Source organism: Melopsittacus undulatus, chromosome 11 (assembly GCF_012275295.1).
Source record: "Melopsittacus undulatus isolate bMelUnd1 chromosome 11, bMelUnd1.mat.Z, whole genome shotgun sequence".
NCBI lineage: Eukaryota > Metazoa > Chordata > Aves > Psittaciformes > Psittaculidae > Melopsittacus > Melopsittacus undulatus.
In genome coordinates this window covers 6,332,241-6,348,634 of record NC_047537.1, presented here as the reverse complement: position 1 = coordinate 6,348,634, position 16,394 = coordinate 6,332,241, and the positions used below count along the sequence as shown (strand labels likewise).

The 16,394-nt window shown below is 47.0% G+C and overlaps 1 protein-coding gene across 1 annotated transcript in view; it reads left to right on the top strand.

The window, feature by feature from the left end:
- COL27A1 (collagen type XXVII alpha 1 chain) overlaps positions 1-16,394 on the top strand; it is a 153,294-nt gene that overhangs the window by 82,781 nt on the left and 54,119 nt on the right. The window contains exons 22-27 of the mRNA XM_034067355.1: positions 600-644; positions 1,168-1,221; positions 2,524-2,568; positions 9,751-9,804; positions 12,537-12,590; positions 13,338-13,391. Coding sequence (XP_033923246.1) covers positions 600-644; positions 1,168-1,221; positions 2,524-2,568; positions 9,751-9,804; positions 12,537-12,590; positions 13,338-13,391 — 306 coding nt within the window. The remainder of the gene's footprint in view (positions 1-599; positions 645-1,167; positions 1,222-2,523; positions 2,569-9,750; positions 9,805-12,536; positions 12,591-13,337; positions 13,392-16,394) is intronic.

Below are 16,394 nucleotides of genomic sequence, written 5' to 3'. Positions count from 1 at the left end.
TGGTGCAGAGCCAAGGGAAAGGACTGGGTCCAATTGCTGCATGAGATCTTGAGATAGCTCCATCCTGCAGCATGTGTAGTCCTGTTTGAAAGCAAAAGGGGAAGCTTCCCATGGCTGCCAAATGGTTCTGTGGGAAGTTTTGTACCATCCTTTTTGTGGGGGGGAAAAGGGAAGAGAGAAAAGTAGACAGCTCTACAACATTCGTATCCCAGCCAAATCAAATGGAACAGAGCGATGAGAGCATGTCCAGGGTATCACATGGGCCATAGCCAGCCCTTGATAGGCCAAATCAGCTGGTGCTGATGTTGGTCAAATTTTGGATGGTGTTTGCTGGCAGGACTTGACTTTTACTATTATAAAATGATATTATAAAAGAATATATTATTGTTTTCCATGAGATGGGGAAGGGAGAAGAGAAGCCTCTGAGATGCTGAGCTGCCTGCTCTGAGATTCGAAAGGACTCAGTTGTTAAAGGTGGCAGCTGAGCACACAGCCTGTGTTTAACTGCTGCTCGTGCTGCAGCCCTTTCATTCTTGCTATATGCTGAATACAGATTTTGTCACTGCTTTGCCTTTGATTTTCATTTCTTGTCACCTCAGGGGGATGAAGGACCCTTAGGACCACCGGGAGTCCCTGGTCCAGAGGTAGGTCGCAGTGGTTTATTCAGTTACTATCAACAAACTGATGCAGCTGTAGTTAAATTGACATAAAGCTTCAAATCTCATGGGTTTGGGGAGTGATTTGCCCTTAAGAAATATTGTCTTGTCCAGAGCTTAGTTCAACTGCTTGCTGCAGGATGGTTCAAGTCGAGGTAGTGCCTTGTACACAGGGTGTTGAATGGGACTCTATAACTTGCTTAAAGTCTCAGACTGTGAAAATTCCTCTAATATTTAAAGAGCTCATCCCCAAAATCAACCACGTTGACTGGAAACCATCTCTGTATCCAGCCCTGATGTTTCTTCCTTGATTTACAGTGGTTTTCAACAACAGCTAAAAAGACCAGTGAGAGAAAGTGCTTTCCTCCTGTGTTACCTTGGGCTGCTGCATCTCCAGCACCCTGGATTCACAGGGTGCTTCAGAGCCTCACCATATACATTCACAAGCACACTGCTGTGACCCAGGGCAGCTGCAAGCTTTTGATGTTCATTGTTTTTCCATGTATTTCAGGGTCGATCAGGCCGGAAGGGATTCCCAGGGAGACCTGGTCCTGATGGTCCAAAGGTGAGGAAAGAGTTTGTTCATGATCAGGGAAGCAGCAGGTAGAAGGGAGGAAGGGAAAAGGGAAATGCCTTTTCTCACCTTTGCCATGCTCCAAGTTTAGAGTATTCATTCCAGAAAGGACAAGAGGAACTGAGGATATCCCCCAGATTTTGGGGCCTCTGTTTCTGCTTGGTTTCTTCAGCAAAAGGAATGATGGTGCATTTTAAGCCATGTGCTTTATTATAAACAAGCATGTTCCTCCTTTGATATTAACCAACTCCACCATTTCATCTTATTTTCCATTGCTGCTCCATGTTTTTGTTCTCAATACACACCATTCCCATCATTGTTGCCTGGAGCCATCCCAGGCCAGTCACTCCACAACCCCACACTCAAAAGGAAAGAAAAAACCCAACAAAAACCACCTCACCAAACACTAAATAGCACAGATGTGGTCTGGCAGCACATCTGGAGTACCTGCCTACTGAGAAAATACAGCTGCCATCACCCAGAGACAATGCTGCTTAGTGCAGAGCCTGGCCTCTGGATGGACTGTCCAGGGACATTCCAATGGTCTTCAAGTGCCCTTATCCCTTGTGGCTTTGGAATTCTCCTCCTCCTGGTTTTCTCTTCACCCTCGTTTTTCTCATTCCCTGAATTTCTCTCATCCTGCACTGTCATTTATCTTGTGTAGGTTCTTCCTGTGGTTTTCATGTGGATGCTCCATGTTATGTGCCTGTGGTTGAGATTTATCAAGAGCAGAATTGCTTGGGAATACTTGGGTTGTCCTTGATTCCTGTGGCACTTCCATTAGCAGATGAATCTTTTCAGACCCCTTCTCCTCTGTCATTCAGGACCCTATGGTGTCTCTACTCTTGCTTTCCCAAAATGCTCCTCAAACCCTTTGGTCTTTGTCCCTTCTCTCCTCCTGCTGATGTGTTTGTGTGTTCATTGTCTTTCAAATTGAAATGTAATGGTTCAGAAACACCACAACTTCAGGAACATCCCTGACGTGAACATGCCTTATTAAACATGGGGATAAAGGAGACAGCTTATGCCTCAATGTCTGAGCTCGGGGTTTGAGTGAAGGCTGTTGTGCCACAGCAGGACCTGCTGCTTTTAGGGTATTTCACTCCAGAGCAGTAAATGCTTCTTGCTCTGGGTTATCCTTGGATCACAGCTGGATTTGTCAGGTGTTGTTCCCTGCAGATGTCCCATGATTCACACACAGCAGCAAAAACTAAATGTGTACCAAGAACCACGTTGTGCTGCTGAGGGTCTGCACCAAGTAACCTGTGTGCCTTGTCTCTCCTTGTCCTGCAGGGTGAGCCAGGAAACCAGGGCCGACCAGGGAAAGTTGGTGAGCAGGTAAACTCCTTGTGTTCCTTCTCTGTTTGCCAGTATTCCATGTACAACATCTCCCAGATGACCAGAGGGGACAGTAACCAGGGGTTTCTTGTCTCCTTGGTGCTTCAGATGGGGTGTTCTTAGTCTGTGTGAAGCTCTTGGTGAACAGCACTGACAGTGACCATTGTGTCTGCTTTAAATTGGAGGGTTTCCCATAGGCACAGTGATAAAGTCACAGCTCAGGTGGACATGCTGTCAGTACTGGCAGCAGTACAGCCCATATAACCAGTCGTGCTTCTCCAGGAGGCAAAGAAATGGCCAAGAAAGAGATTGTAGATTTCTGTGTATTCCCCTTATGCCTAAAATGGCAATTTCCAGGCTTTGCCTATGTAGGTTTTAAAGATAGGATCCTCTGCTTTGAGTACTCCAGTGCTTTGACATTGCTTCTTGGAGCAAAAGAGATAGCAGCTGAAGAAACCAGACCCTGGGGAAGAGAGGCACTGAGCAGCATTTCACTGTATGGAAGAGAGAGCATCCTGCTGGGGTAGCAGGGGACATGCATCATCCCTGTAGGCTTTGGGTGAACCACAGGCATCAAGGAAAAAGAAGCAATTGTTCCCCTGTGAATGAAACCAACCAACTTGTCCACCACCAACCCTGCAATTACATCCATTGAGCCTCCAACATGTTCTCTGTGTTCCTCCATGGCCATACTAAGCTGGCTGCAGCAGACAAAGAGGGTTTTGCTCCCCAGCACAGCTGTACTCCCAGTGTTTTCTCTGTGGATGGTGAACAGGTTTGGTTTGGTTTGGTTTGGTTTGGTTTGGTTTAGCTTGCCCAGTCTTTCTGGCTCTTCCCTCTACGCAACAGCTGAAGGTTGCTTTACCCAGGGGTTTCTGAGCAAGCAAGTCCAAAACCCAGAGCAGCTCCTTTTCAAACACCATCAATCTGATGGGTTTCAATCTACATCAAAGATAGTTATTTCTATTTGAAAATTAGAACCGTTCCTATATGATGGTTAATAATTTACTCCATGAACAACTGAAGAAGCAAAGCTGTTCCATGCATCTATCAGATTCATCAGTTCAGCTTTATCTGCAGCTCTATCAGAGTCTGCACAATCTCAGGCAACACCTAGGAGTGCTCTGTGCCTCAGTGTCCCCTTCTGTGGAAGGCATGATACGGTTCTGAGCAGTGCTTTGCACAACACCTCCTGTTTTCAGGTGAATGCTGCTGTATTACAGTGCAAACCAAACATTTAGAAGTATGTGGAGAGCCTGAATCAGAGGTTGTGCTCCAAGGACAAAGCATCATTAGCAGTATTAGTCTTTAACATCCCACAGGACTGACCTTGGATGAAAACTGTAGGCACTGTTCACCCAAAGGAAAACACAGCTGGCTTCCACCAGCACTGGGACCAGCACAGGGGTATGAAAGCTGCCTGTATTATTCTTACTCAATTAGTCTCTGTCTCGAAATACAACATAGAAAGAGTTTCCATTTCCGCAGCAGTCAAGTCATTAGAACAAGAATGTCACACTGCATTAGTGAGAAATAACCTCCTTCCCCATCACACCTTCTCTGAACAGGGCTGGAGTGTTGGGGTTTCAGTCCCCCTCCACCCTAAGCGTCAGTGTTTGGTGTTAGGGTTGGGTTAGTTTTCTGCAGGGCACTGAGAGGTTGGGCTACCCAGGTCACTTGGCACTAAAAGGCACCTTCACTTCACCCTATTTTCCCTTGTGGAGGTCTTGGTGTTCCCTATTCCATGGGCACAATAGAAGTGGTCAAACTCCAGATGTGCTGCCCTTCGTATGGGTTCCATCTGAGTGGAAACCTTCAGCATTAACAACACGATAAACAGTCAGCATCCATCTCGTTGGAGCTCTCTTCCCTTTCTTAGAGACATCTATTTAGGCAAACATGAAAGTTTCTGAAAGGTTTCCAGTGACACTTGAGCTCTCATTGGAGAAATGAGGGTTTAAGCCACATTAAGGCAGTCCCTGATGTGTTTCTTTTCCATTGCAAGGGCACTGACTCGGGAAGTTCATTCATAAGATGCTTGTTGTCTCCATATGCTGGAAAGATTCCAGCTGCTGAGCTCCCCTGTCCCCTGGAAATGTGTGATTTAACCCTTCCTTGCCAGTAGATGGAGGCAGAAGAATATGAAGAATACAGAGCATCTGGTCCAGGCCACCCAACCTTCCTGTTCCAGGGCTGGGAATGCAGGAGGATGGCACCAGGATGTCCATGTTGATGGTCAGAGGGCTCTGTGGGAGAAGCAGCACAGGACAGCAAACTGGGAAGGGGGCACTAGACATGAAAATACCGATGAAGAGTTGTAACTGAGCCTACAGTTTACCTACGTCCTTAATGGGAAAGGGAATATATACCCATATATACACATATATATGTATATAAGAAAGCTATATACGTGGAATAAACACCAGGAACAGCTTTTTCAGTTCCTCATCCTATAGAAGAAGTGACAGCCCTGCATGGTAATGTTGGGGTCAGCACCCATCACACCATGCTAGGAAAGGCACTCACTCCGTGGGTGTCTATTCCTTTGAAGGGGTGGTATGCTGCCCCAATATCAAATATTAGTCTAAAACAATATGTTGAAGGAAGCCAGCACCATCCTTTATCTCCCTAATGTGTTTTCCTTGCACTGCTCTTGCAAAGGAGGCATGTACTGCAATGTCAGCCTTACCGTTGGGATCTGACATGTGGAGATACTGATTGACTTGACCGAGTTCAAATGGATCACCAAGAACCAAACAAGGAATGGCACCCCAATGTTTCCCATGTCTTAGAGCAGCACCTACCCCGATGCATTTACCTTCTCCTCCACAGCATCTTCCTGATGCCAGCCTCTCATTCAGTGATTTATGGGCACCATGGTGAATGCAGCCTCTTTGATGTGATGAGGTGTTTTGTCAGCATGTCTCACTCCAAGAGGGCAGTGGGAACCCAATATGGCCCCACATTAGGGCTGAGCCCAGCACAGAGTGGGTTAAACCCCATGGTTTTCTTTGCGGGTCAGAGCATCCTCCTTTAAACTGTGATATTTACTGTTTTACTTTCCCTTTCTTTCATCTGAATGGGAGGATTGTACATTTACTCCCTCCCGGCCTTTGTCCCTGGTTTGTTTTGTTTTGAGTTCTAGCGAACCAGGAACACAGAAAGGGCCATGATCAGTTCCTGCTGGGAGCGACTGGCGGTCCTGTCCCTGGGAGACCCTGCTCACGCTGGGCTCGCCTCTCGGTTGCTGCTCTCAAATGGGCTATGATTTATGCAAGGCTTCATTGCTGACTTGCTCTCTGTTGATGCAGCCAAGATGGGGGGGGGGGGAGGGAGCTTAATTATGACAGGGCTGGACAATAAATGGGGAAAGCCAGACAGGAGTTTGGAATTACAACCCACCAGTGCCCCCCTTTTCCTTCCCCCCAAGCCCCCAGCAACTGTTTAACAATCTCCATCCCTTTTCCATCATGCCGTTGGCTGGGGAATAGAGTAGACTGAATCATGAGCGACATGCTGAACTCCTTGTCTAATATAAATGTTTTACATTCTTTCCTGTACACTGTGGGCCTTTAGCAGGGCAGTCACCGCTGCTGGGACTTCACGTGCATCATTACACACACTGCCTGGAGTCGTGTTTGATGCAGGGCTTCTTTTCTACCCTGGGAACCTGGGACAAATACGTTATGCCGCAGCCATTTTAGTGTAATGGCCACAATTCATGTCTGTTTCCATGTAATATTTGCCACCAGTGGCTTTTCTGGTTCTTAAAACCTCAGTCTTTTGCTGCTTGTATTCCCTTTAGTGTCTGTCCCATTTTGGCCAGTGAAGAATATCATTACCCAATCTCCTCCAGTTGTTTCATATACTCCAAGTAATTTACTGAGATTTATTTTGCCTGGACATATCTATCTCAATTTGTGTCTGCTTGCAGACACAGCAATGTTAGTTCATTTGGCCCAGGGCAGACAGTATTGGCTGCAAACACTAGAGAGCTACTGTGCTGAATGCTGCCTGCTGAATGTGACCATGTCACAGGGTCCCAGCTCTGCTGTATCACTTTGGTCCCTACTGTCATGGATGCTCCTCTCGCTGGGTACATCAATGACACCTTCCCTTGAGCAGAAACATGATTGTACCAGTGCAGACAGTATTTTCCCTGGTTTTGGAGTGAAAACCAAGCCAGGAATGCAGCTGTGCTCCCGTTACATCCTGATGCTTCTCCGTGTCTCAGGTGCATGTTTGCCTTTACCCAGCTTGTGCTGGCATTGATGGGTTTCTACACAAGCTGTGATTGCAAATGGCTCTTGTGTGACAGCGAGAGTGGTCTCAGGAGGGTGCTGGGTTTGTGGGCTGCTTGGCATGCTGCAACCACTGCTCTGCAAACCATCTGCAAACCTCACTGAGCTGTCTGCGAAGCACAGCCAGGACATCTCAGATTCCGTAGGGATGTTTTAGGGTGGGAGCTGATGCTGCTGCAGACAGATTACTTGTCAAGCCTGAGTCTGGATATGCAATGTGTGTTTGAAACGGTCTTGTTCTGAACGGTGACATTTGCTGCAAGAGCAGGGATCTGCCTTCTTCTCCAGGGACTGACCCCAATAACCCAGAAATACCTTTGAGAGCATCTTCCCAAGGAAAGACCTGTACAGGTTTTCTGATAAGCCAGAAATTAAGGAATTTATTCTTTAATATCTTATTTTTGCCTAGCAATGTGTTTCCTTGTTTCACTTCATTGCTTTGCCATTCTCTCCTCTGCCTTAACATTTGCCTTCTTTGTGGAAAACGTCAATAACTGGATAGTTACATACCTTGTGTCTAATTGAAAGGATAATTGATGCAGCAGCCTTCGGCAATGCCACCCAGTGACAACCTTGCATCTGCAGACACTGAGTTTGCCAGTTCTCCCTTTGGATCCTGCATTGGGCAACCTGCTGCTGAGCCCAGGCCACTGTGCTCCCACAAGCATCTTGTCCGTGCAGCCTGGCTTCAATGGCACACTGTGCACTGGGACTGCTTCAGCTTCACACGCAGCAGAGACCATCCCAGTGCTGATGTCAGAAGGGCTGGTGACATCAAGCCCTGATGGGATAGCAGAGATCTCCTGGTGGTAGCTGTCTTCCTGTGTTAATCATTCCCATCACGGCACAGTGACACGCTGGTTTCCCAGGACATCATCCCTGGATGAATTTCTAACACAAGCATCTAACTCCAGGCTCTGACATTCCCACTGAGCTCTCTGCCTTCTCTCAGGAGCTTTTCCAAGCACTTTCCATCTGGATGGTGCTCCCATACAGAGTGTGACAAGGGCTGTGCTGAGCACAGAGTGTGACAGCTCCTACAAGAGGTGAAGCCTGCTGAGCATCTGAGTGAGAGATGCTTTCATTGAGCCCATCAGCATGCCTCACTGAGGAGCTCCTGTCTCCAGTGACGTTCAAAGGCTGATGTTTAATTGCACCATGTGAGGAATGTTCATGCATGAAGTCTCTCAGTGTCTGGAGTCACCATCAGAAGCTATTCCCTCTAAAAGTCATTGGAGAGTGACCCACGTCGTGCTTTATGTCTCCGAATGGGTCCGATGAGCTTCCCACATGTAGGAACAGCAATGAAGCTGGTTATTTTGTGCTGCAGCTTTGTGTTGTGAGTGTAACTTCACAGACAGACAGAGCTTTTGGTGGCAGGAGGAGTTGCACAGCCTGTGAGTAGGCTGCTCTCTTGGTGCCAGATGCTCCCCTGGAGCTGGATGGTATCACTTCACCCTGTCAATGCACAGATGGAAACACAACCACAGTGATGCACAGGCTGCAGAGAGCTCCTGTGAGCTTCACACACATCAGCCCAGCTGGGAATGGATAAGAAACGAACCAGGAGTACAGACAGGAAACGTTTTGCTTCTTCTTTTGCTGTTACCCAAGAAAGGAGATAGCAGGATGAGAAGCACTCCCTTTTCTGACCCCAGAAGTTGCCTTGCTCATGTAGCTTATTCCCCAGTTGTGCTGGTTCATGGTGAATGTTTTCTTGAGTGTGTCACTTGAAAACCTCCTTGATGTTGAAATGAAAAACTGAGATGTATTTGCATAGGGGAACTTGACAATTTATTATGAGGATTTCAAGTTATTCTAAAAGGGAGGAAGAGTAGGACAATACCACTGGAGAATCCGTCTCCTGCCTCTCACTTGCTCAGCAGCCACCTCCCAGTACCAGCCACACTGTTGCCTAAAATCAAACAAGCTGGATCATAGTTTTATTTGATACCACCTATGCCAAAAATGGGCAGGTTATGAAGTGTTTCAATAGGAGATGAATCCTGTTAGAAACTCGTAGGAGGAACTAAATGTCTATCTCCTAATGACCCTTGCTAGGACTAGGGATGAGACCATGAGAGTCATGCAAAGGAAACATACCATGGCAGAGAGGTGATCTCTTAAACCTCTAGAGCTAGAAACCTGCCGAAGTCAATGGGGAAGCTGCTGCATTTTAATTCTCTGGAATCTTAGCTTGAGATTGTGTCTGTTTCCATCTTCCTAATTAAAAGCAGTTGTGTTTGTTTCTTTGTTATCCCAAACACTGTTAAACCCTGACAAATCCTGAGCTTAGACTGCTGCGTTCTTTTCCCAAGCTAGTTTGAGCAATGTGATAGATCTGCTGCTCTGCTGGTGTCCTCACACCTTTATTCCCTACTGATATCCCAACAGCACGACACTATCCAAGGCAAAACCAGTTTGAACAAGGGCTTGAGGCAGCTCAGATTAACCCACAGGAAGTCTTTCCCAATACAGTTAAAAGGACAGCAGCTCTCAAACTGTGCAACCCGGGAGCTCCTACTATGGATGCTCTTGGAGAAGTCGCACTGATGCTTTGGGGAATGCTTGGAAAACAAAGCCACACGATGGACTCGGCCTTTCTATGAAACGTGCTCAACTCATCCCCTATCCTGTGTGTTGTGGTTCCTGCAGATCCTAGTGCTGCTGTTCCAGCTGGCGCCTAAAGCAGAACCAGCTGTGGAGTTAGACGTTCCCATGGCCGGGAGCAACTCTGTCCGCTCTGGTAGCCAGTAGGAATTACTGAGCATTATATGAGGGATGCTGTGCTATTTCAACCAGCAAAGGTGGAACCAAAGGAACTGTTTACTTTCTCAGCAAATAAAACTGAAAGTTTAATTGTGCTTTCCTCTTTCCTCAGGGTCTAATGGGGTTCATTGGTCCCGTAGGGGAGCCTGGAATAGTGGGAGAAAAGGTAAGGCTGCTTGCAACGAATTGGTTGTTGTAGCTTTTGATGAAGACTTGTCTGGGAAGAATATTGTGGAGATATAGGTGTCAATGCAACACCCAGCAGGGAGGGCAGCACATCCAGGGTGGCTGAGCTGGTCTTGGACCAGGCGAAAAGCATCCGCTTTGCATCTCCTCCAAGGAGATGTTCTCTGAAAAGTTAAGTTTTATGGATTTATAAGCTGCCACAAAGCTTGTGTTTAACAGTTCTGGCTTTGCTGGGAATGAGGGACCCACCAGCCCCGTGTTCCTGGTCAAGGGAGGAATCCAAGGAAGTTATGTTATGCGGTTTGTGCTCACGACCCCATGCTGAGCTGCCAAAGGGGTCACAAAGGACCAGGGCCAAGCCTGTATTGAGATCTCAGCTATTCCTCAGGTACCAGAGTTCTGCTGCCCATTTGAGCAAAGGCCAGTCCAAATCCTTCCCTTTTTCTTTGATGAGAACCATCCTGCCTGGCTGCCCCTTGTATTAGGCACAGTCCTAAGGGCTGGTGCCCTCTTGTGTGCAGTACAGATGCATGCTGCTTTCAGGAAGAAAAACAGCTTTACTTCCCATAAAAATGTAAATGAGGCATTAATTTGCTTTTTACTAGAGTGTAAAATCCTATTGAGGGGTAGCTTCCAAAGACAAATCACCTTTGTCATTCCTTGTATCTCAGTTGCTGACTGCTGGGTTTCATTGATGCTTTAATTATTCACAGTCCAGCCGTAAAGATGGTAAAGAGCATAAAATGATGCATCCCACACATCCATTCCCTCTCTCTCACTTCTATTACTTCAAACCGTGTCCTCTGGGTAATGATGTAAAGGCTCTGTGACAGTTGTGCTGCGTTTTATTGCCTGTCTGCAGCAGCCTTTGGAACACCCGTTACACGAGATGCTCTCTGCTGGGGCAGAGAAACAGGCTCGGTCCAAGGCACACAAGAACTAAAAGGAATGGGGTGATGTGAGCTGTATTTTACTGAAGGGAAAAAGAAGAATAAGGAGGCTGTGATGTATCCAAGGAGGTTACACATTAAATCAGTGCCTGAGTGAGCTGTCTCAGTGACAACCGCAGCCCTGAATTGAATGAGGAATAAGGGATTTACAATGCAGGAGACGTGGGAAGATGTTTATCCCTACTCCAGTAAACTCACAACTGGCCCTATGACTTCTATGCCAATGCCTTGACCACATGAGCAATCCTCATCTTGCAGATTGATGACATGGTGATGTTACATTAGTGTCAAGGCAAACCAGGGCTGTCCTTTTGGAATCTGCCCTAGGAAATCCTCAGCACGGCTGCGATTTCAATCAGACTTCTCTACCAGGACAAGCTTAAAGATGACAGAAGTAACTATCACCAAAACCTCAACCAGGCCTCCAGTTGGCATAGCATCCTACAGCTTACTATGCTGTTGTGAGCTAAATGAAGTGGGACATATGCTTTCATTAGACATAGCTGAGTCAGCAATCTCTGTCCTGAGAGCTGCAAAACTTCAGCCTGAAGCCAGTAGAATCCAAAGCTTATCAAAGAGAACAATACAGTTAATACTTACTTAATAAAATCCATGCATTCAGGGGGAGGAAATCCTTATATTGGTTTACAAGGGCCAACTGGTGACAACACAAAATCTGGGGTTTGTTTTTAATAAGCTGCTTAGAAGCCAGGAAATATTCCCCCTTACCCTTTAGCTGTTGGAAGGTAGGTCAGATTCTGGGCGTAAACTACTTGGCAGCATTTGCTAACCTCTCCTTCCTCATCCCCCCAAGCACACAAACACAACACACCTAATTCCCAGTGCATTACTGGGGCTGCAAGGCATAGTAGAGGCAGTCATGGTGGTAATTGCCACTGTCTCCAGAAAGGAGCAGTCGCTGTCCCACCACTAGAGCCTTCAACTTGGCCTTGTGTCAATGGGGCACAGAGGTGCTCATTGAGGTGTGCATCTCTTGGCTGAGCTGGAGGACCAGAGGTGTACTTCATGGGAAGTGAGATGTTCTGCATCCACATGCAGAACCATAAGGATAAGGAAGGCTTTTGGGATGATGTTTTTAATGGCAAACAGTGGCTTGTTTAAAAAGGGGCAGTGTTGTCAGGGCAGGCTGTGGAGCTCTGAACTGTCTGAATGCAGGTCTCTGGATTGTTGTTTGCACTGTGCCCCCAGGATGAGCCATAGGATAGGGAGTCCCCCCAAAACACCTACAGTCTCCTCCTGGAAGCACCAGCCCTGTGTTCCAGACAGCATCTCTGGTGTTTCCCAGCTTGATTCCCTGCTCTCAGCAGGGCTTCATAACCGCAGCTTTCAAATCCGTGCCTCTAAACATGCCAGGACATGCAGGGTTATGGTACTGCAGAACAGAGAGGGATGTTGTGCCTTAGGTGGGAAGAGATGGAGCTCTCCTGGGATCCAGTCCTAGCACTACCCTGGGTAGAAGGTTGTCTCGTGTGCATTGCTTGTTTCTTGTCCCTCAATGGTTTGGTGGCAGTAACAAAGTCTCCTCTTACGGGACATGGAGGATTAGCTAATCCTTGCTGAAATCCTTTAACTACTCAATGAGATGGATGCATGAAAGAGGGTGATGATTATTCTGCACTGGAAGCCTTTCTGGTAGGAATCTGCTGGCAATTGGTGGGTGGTTCAGTTGTTCCATTGCTCCAAATCCCTGTTGCTGTCAGCAAAAGCCCTCACTCTTCCCCATGTACCTGTGTCTCCCCAGGGTGACCGTGGCTCAGTGGGACCCCCAGGCCCTCCAGGAGTCAAGGGGTCGATGGTAAGGAGTAAGTCTGCATTCTCTCGCTTCTGCTGCTGCCTCTTTCTCTCTGTCCTAGCAAAGAATGCAGCTTCTCCTGGTCTCCTACTTCCATGACAACAAACTCTTCCTGTCTCTGGGGATGGGAATGTCCTTTGGACTGGATACTGAGGGGCTGTGTTCAGCAGTCTCCCCTTGAGAGAAACACTGGGTTTTGACACATGTTCTGCAGCTCCATCAGCTGGAGACCTGTTGTGCCAAGTAGAGATAACCAGGAACTGCAAGCTACAGCACCTGAAGTATTGCTTGTCTCCAAGCATCCTGGCTGCTGAACAGACAGGGAGCAGGGATCTGCTGCTCACATCCCACCCTGTTGCCAGGGGCAGCTAGAGGTGCAGGACTGCTTATGCACAGTGCTACATGCAGTGCCATTTAGAGAGTTCAACAGAGGGGACCTCAGCAAGACCTTGTCTTGCTCTGCTACCTCCCATCCACCCTAGTGCAAGGCCCAAAGACAGAATGTCGTATTGATTCAGCCCATTCTCTTCTGGGCTGTTCAGATAATCTATCTGCTTATGTTGCTAGCAAAGCTGGAGATGGGCTTTTGACAGGCTGATCTTCATCTACCCCTGAGCAATATTACCTTGAGTTATAACAGACCTGCCTGCCCTTGCAAGCAACCAACAATGCCTTTTTTCCTGTCTTCCCACTTGGAGGAAGAAGGGCTGAGCATTCACACCAGGCATGTTCTTCTTCCTTCCCTTCTAGGGGCACCCTGGAACACCAGGAGCAGTGGGTTTTCCCGGCATCCCTGGACCAACAGTAAGTAAAGGTTATCACACCTTGTAATACTGTACAGCATCCCTTATCCTGGGCATTCACAGTGTGGGTAAAGCAATTATGTCCCAGTTGGTTTGAGTTTGATATAAGAGAGATGCTGAAATAGATGGGGCATGTGTGGGAGCAACATGGAAAGAGATGCTAAGAAAGAAAAGAGTGGTTTAATTAGAACTTTTGTAGCTCATTTCTCTAATGGGGCATCCAAAACTCACAATCCAGCCTCAGGACAGGAGCTCACTAGCTCAAGGTATTATCACAAGGCTGAGAATCGTTGGCAGGATGGTGACCACATCTTGCTATACAGTGGCTGTATCCCATAGTGACTGCACTGTGCATCCTGAGAGATCCTCACTGGAGTGAGAGGAGCAGCTGCCCCCAGATGCATCCTCCATCTGGACGGGCTCATCTGGTCCATGTGCTGTGGCTGGAGCGTGCAATTGGTGCGGAGGTCGATGTTAGCATGGCTTCAGTTTCCCACAGCCGTGGCTCAGATAGAGCTCCAGCTCTCCCAGCAGCACAGATGGAACTGGAACCAGCAGCTCTGGGTGGGCACAGGGAATGGATTTTGCTCACTGTGTGAATTCCCACAGTGTTGTTAACCGGGATGAAGGTCAAGTCATGAAATGCCCAGGCAGTGCCAAAGGTTTGGCCTCCGGATCAGCAGCAGCTCCGCCGATACCAGGATGCTCTGGGATGCTCCTGGGACCACCAGCTGCAGACAGCTGCTGCCTGGGGTGAGATTTCACACTTGCAAGTCAATGGAGGTGAAGGAAACAAAAGGTCTGAGGTCAAGCAATACCTCGGGGTGACCCATTCCTAGCTGAAGAGCAGCAATGTGGCATGACTGCAGCCCCCAGCGATGAGCTGCTCTATAGCACCTCATGGCAGCAGTTGCTGCTGACAGAAGTCTGGGAGGCAGATGGATATCTCCAGATGTCCCTTTTGTAGCAGCTTTCCCAGCACATTAGCTGCTTGCTCCATGCCTGTGAGCATGGGGGAAGACAGGAGTGCATCCTTGCAGAGGTGGGCTCTGCACTGGCTCTGTGGCAAAGAGCTCCTGTCCTGAAGCCCTGTCTAATGCACTGCTAGTACCTTGAGCTGACAATGAGTTTTGTCTTACTGGGGGATGATGACAGCAGAGTGAGCTGAGGCATCAGCTCTGACTGGAGATGCCGAAACCTCTCTGCAGAGCTTTGGATGCTGAGGCTGTCCCCAGGTCCTTCCATTTCCTTCAGTTCCCTGTGCTCCTGCAGGCAAATAACAAGTTCATCCAAGCAAAACGTTTCCTCCAAGACTGTATTTTCAAAAGCCGTAATTCACTCGAGTCAAACTTCCCCACAAAGCCAGTAAATCAAATAATCCCCTAATATCACATCCCCTCTCATTAATTCCAGCTGTTTCCGCCTGTTTCTCCGCCATTCGGTGCTTGTTTTTCAAGGCAGACCTGAGCAATGCTGCTGTTGTTTGTCCTAAACTGTTAAAACCTTTGAGATTAAGCTGTCCAGTGAGCCTTAGAGGCTTTGATGGCTGATTACTTCAGGGTGATGGGGAATGGGAAGCAAGGGTATACTCAATGATACGAAACTCCTTGCTTCCAGCTCACTGAGCCTTGTGGATTCTTTTTCCCCTCTTCTTGCTCACCATCATGGTATATCTTTTGTGTTAATACACAGTTTTAATACATAGGTATATTAAAGGCCACTCATCTTCTCTTAAGCAGGTCCTTGCAGTTCCCACCATGCTATCTAGTCTTTCCTTCACCCCTTTGCCTTCACAATTTTCATAAGCTCTTCAGGATAGGCTGGGACTTACAGGAAGATATTCCAAAAACCAACTGAAATGTCATTTCAGTATGTGTTTAGCACCAAAAGATCTCCATAAAAGCAGGCATCTGACACATCTACTGCTTGTCTGTGCCAGTCACTGCTGACCTTGTGAGCAAAACTGAGATTTACTGTGATTACAAATGGAGTTACAGTCAACGAGCTCGAGAGAGAACAGCTAAGCATCTGTATTCTGCGCTTTCATGCCATGCAGCAAGATACCTCCACTCCAAAAGCAAAACCTTTATTAGTGGCAGTGGTACAAGCAGTAGGAAGACCACAGTCTGGTTTTGTTCTGATCCTTGGTGGAGTTTGCAGTGTTGACATTTGGTTAAAGCTATTAATATATAAATAGCAAAACTTGATGTGGAACATTTGAGAGAGTAAGAATGGAATGTGTCATTTTGAGGTTTCCTTTTTCTGACAGCAGAAAAGCACTAATTTTAAATACGGGGGGTTAAGTTATAATGCAGAAATAAGTCCTGTTAATTGTTCAGATCCTTTTATTTTTGAGACTGGTAAGTATTCTAACAGAGAAAAAAGCTGTGCCATTTTCTTCTGTTTTCTGTGCACACATTAATGAATGAAATGTGGATAAATCCGTGTTACAAGAGAACCTGAAGCTTTTCTGTAAGTGTAAGAACAACAGGATCATCTGTAACACCACCAGTCCAAATCTATCTGTCAGTATGGATATTTATACAGCACTAAGAGGGCAACAGTTGCTTGCGGATAAAATCGGTATTTGGCTGAAAAGGTCAGGCTTGGACACATAAGATGAGGTGTCTGATTTTGTATTTGGATAAGTGAGAAGCAGATCCTGGTTGTTATTATTTTTGTGCAGATACTGAGCAACAGCTGCTTTTAATAGCTTCAGAGAGTATTTTGGATGTTCGACTTCAAATCACTTCAAATCACTCACCATTTAAACAGATAATAGGCTGCAGATACTTAAGTATACAAACATCAGCCAGGATCCTGGGCCTAAATGTTCTTGATCCAAAGACAATCAGTGAGTAAAAAAAGAGCCACTAATAGGAAAGTAAACATGGGAATGTCTTTGGTGAGGGTTTAATGAACCAACCTGCTGGTCAAGGGTCTGCATCTGAGGCTCTTGCAGATCACATCAGGATGTGAGGTATTACCAAGCTACTGCCTTCCT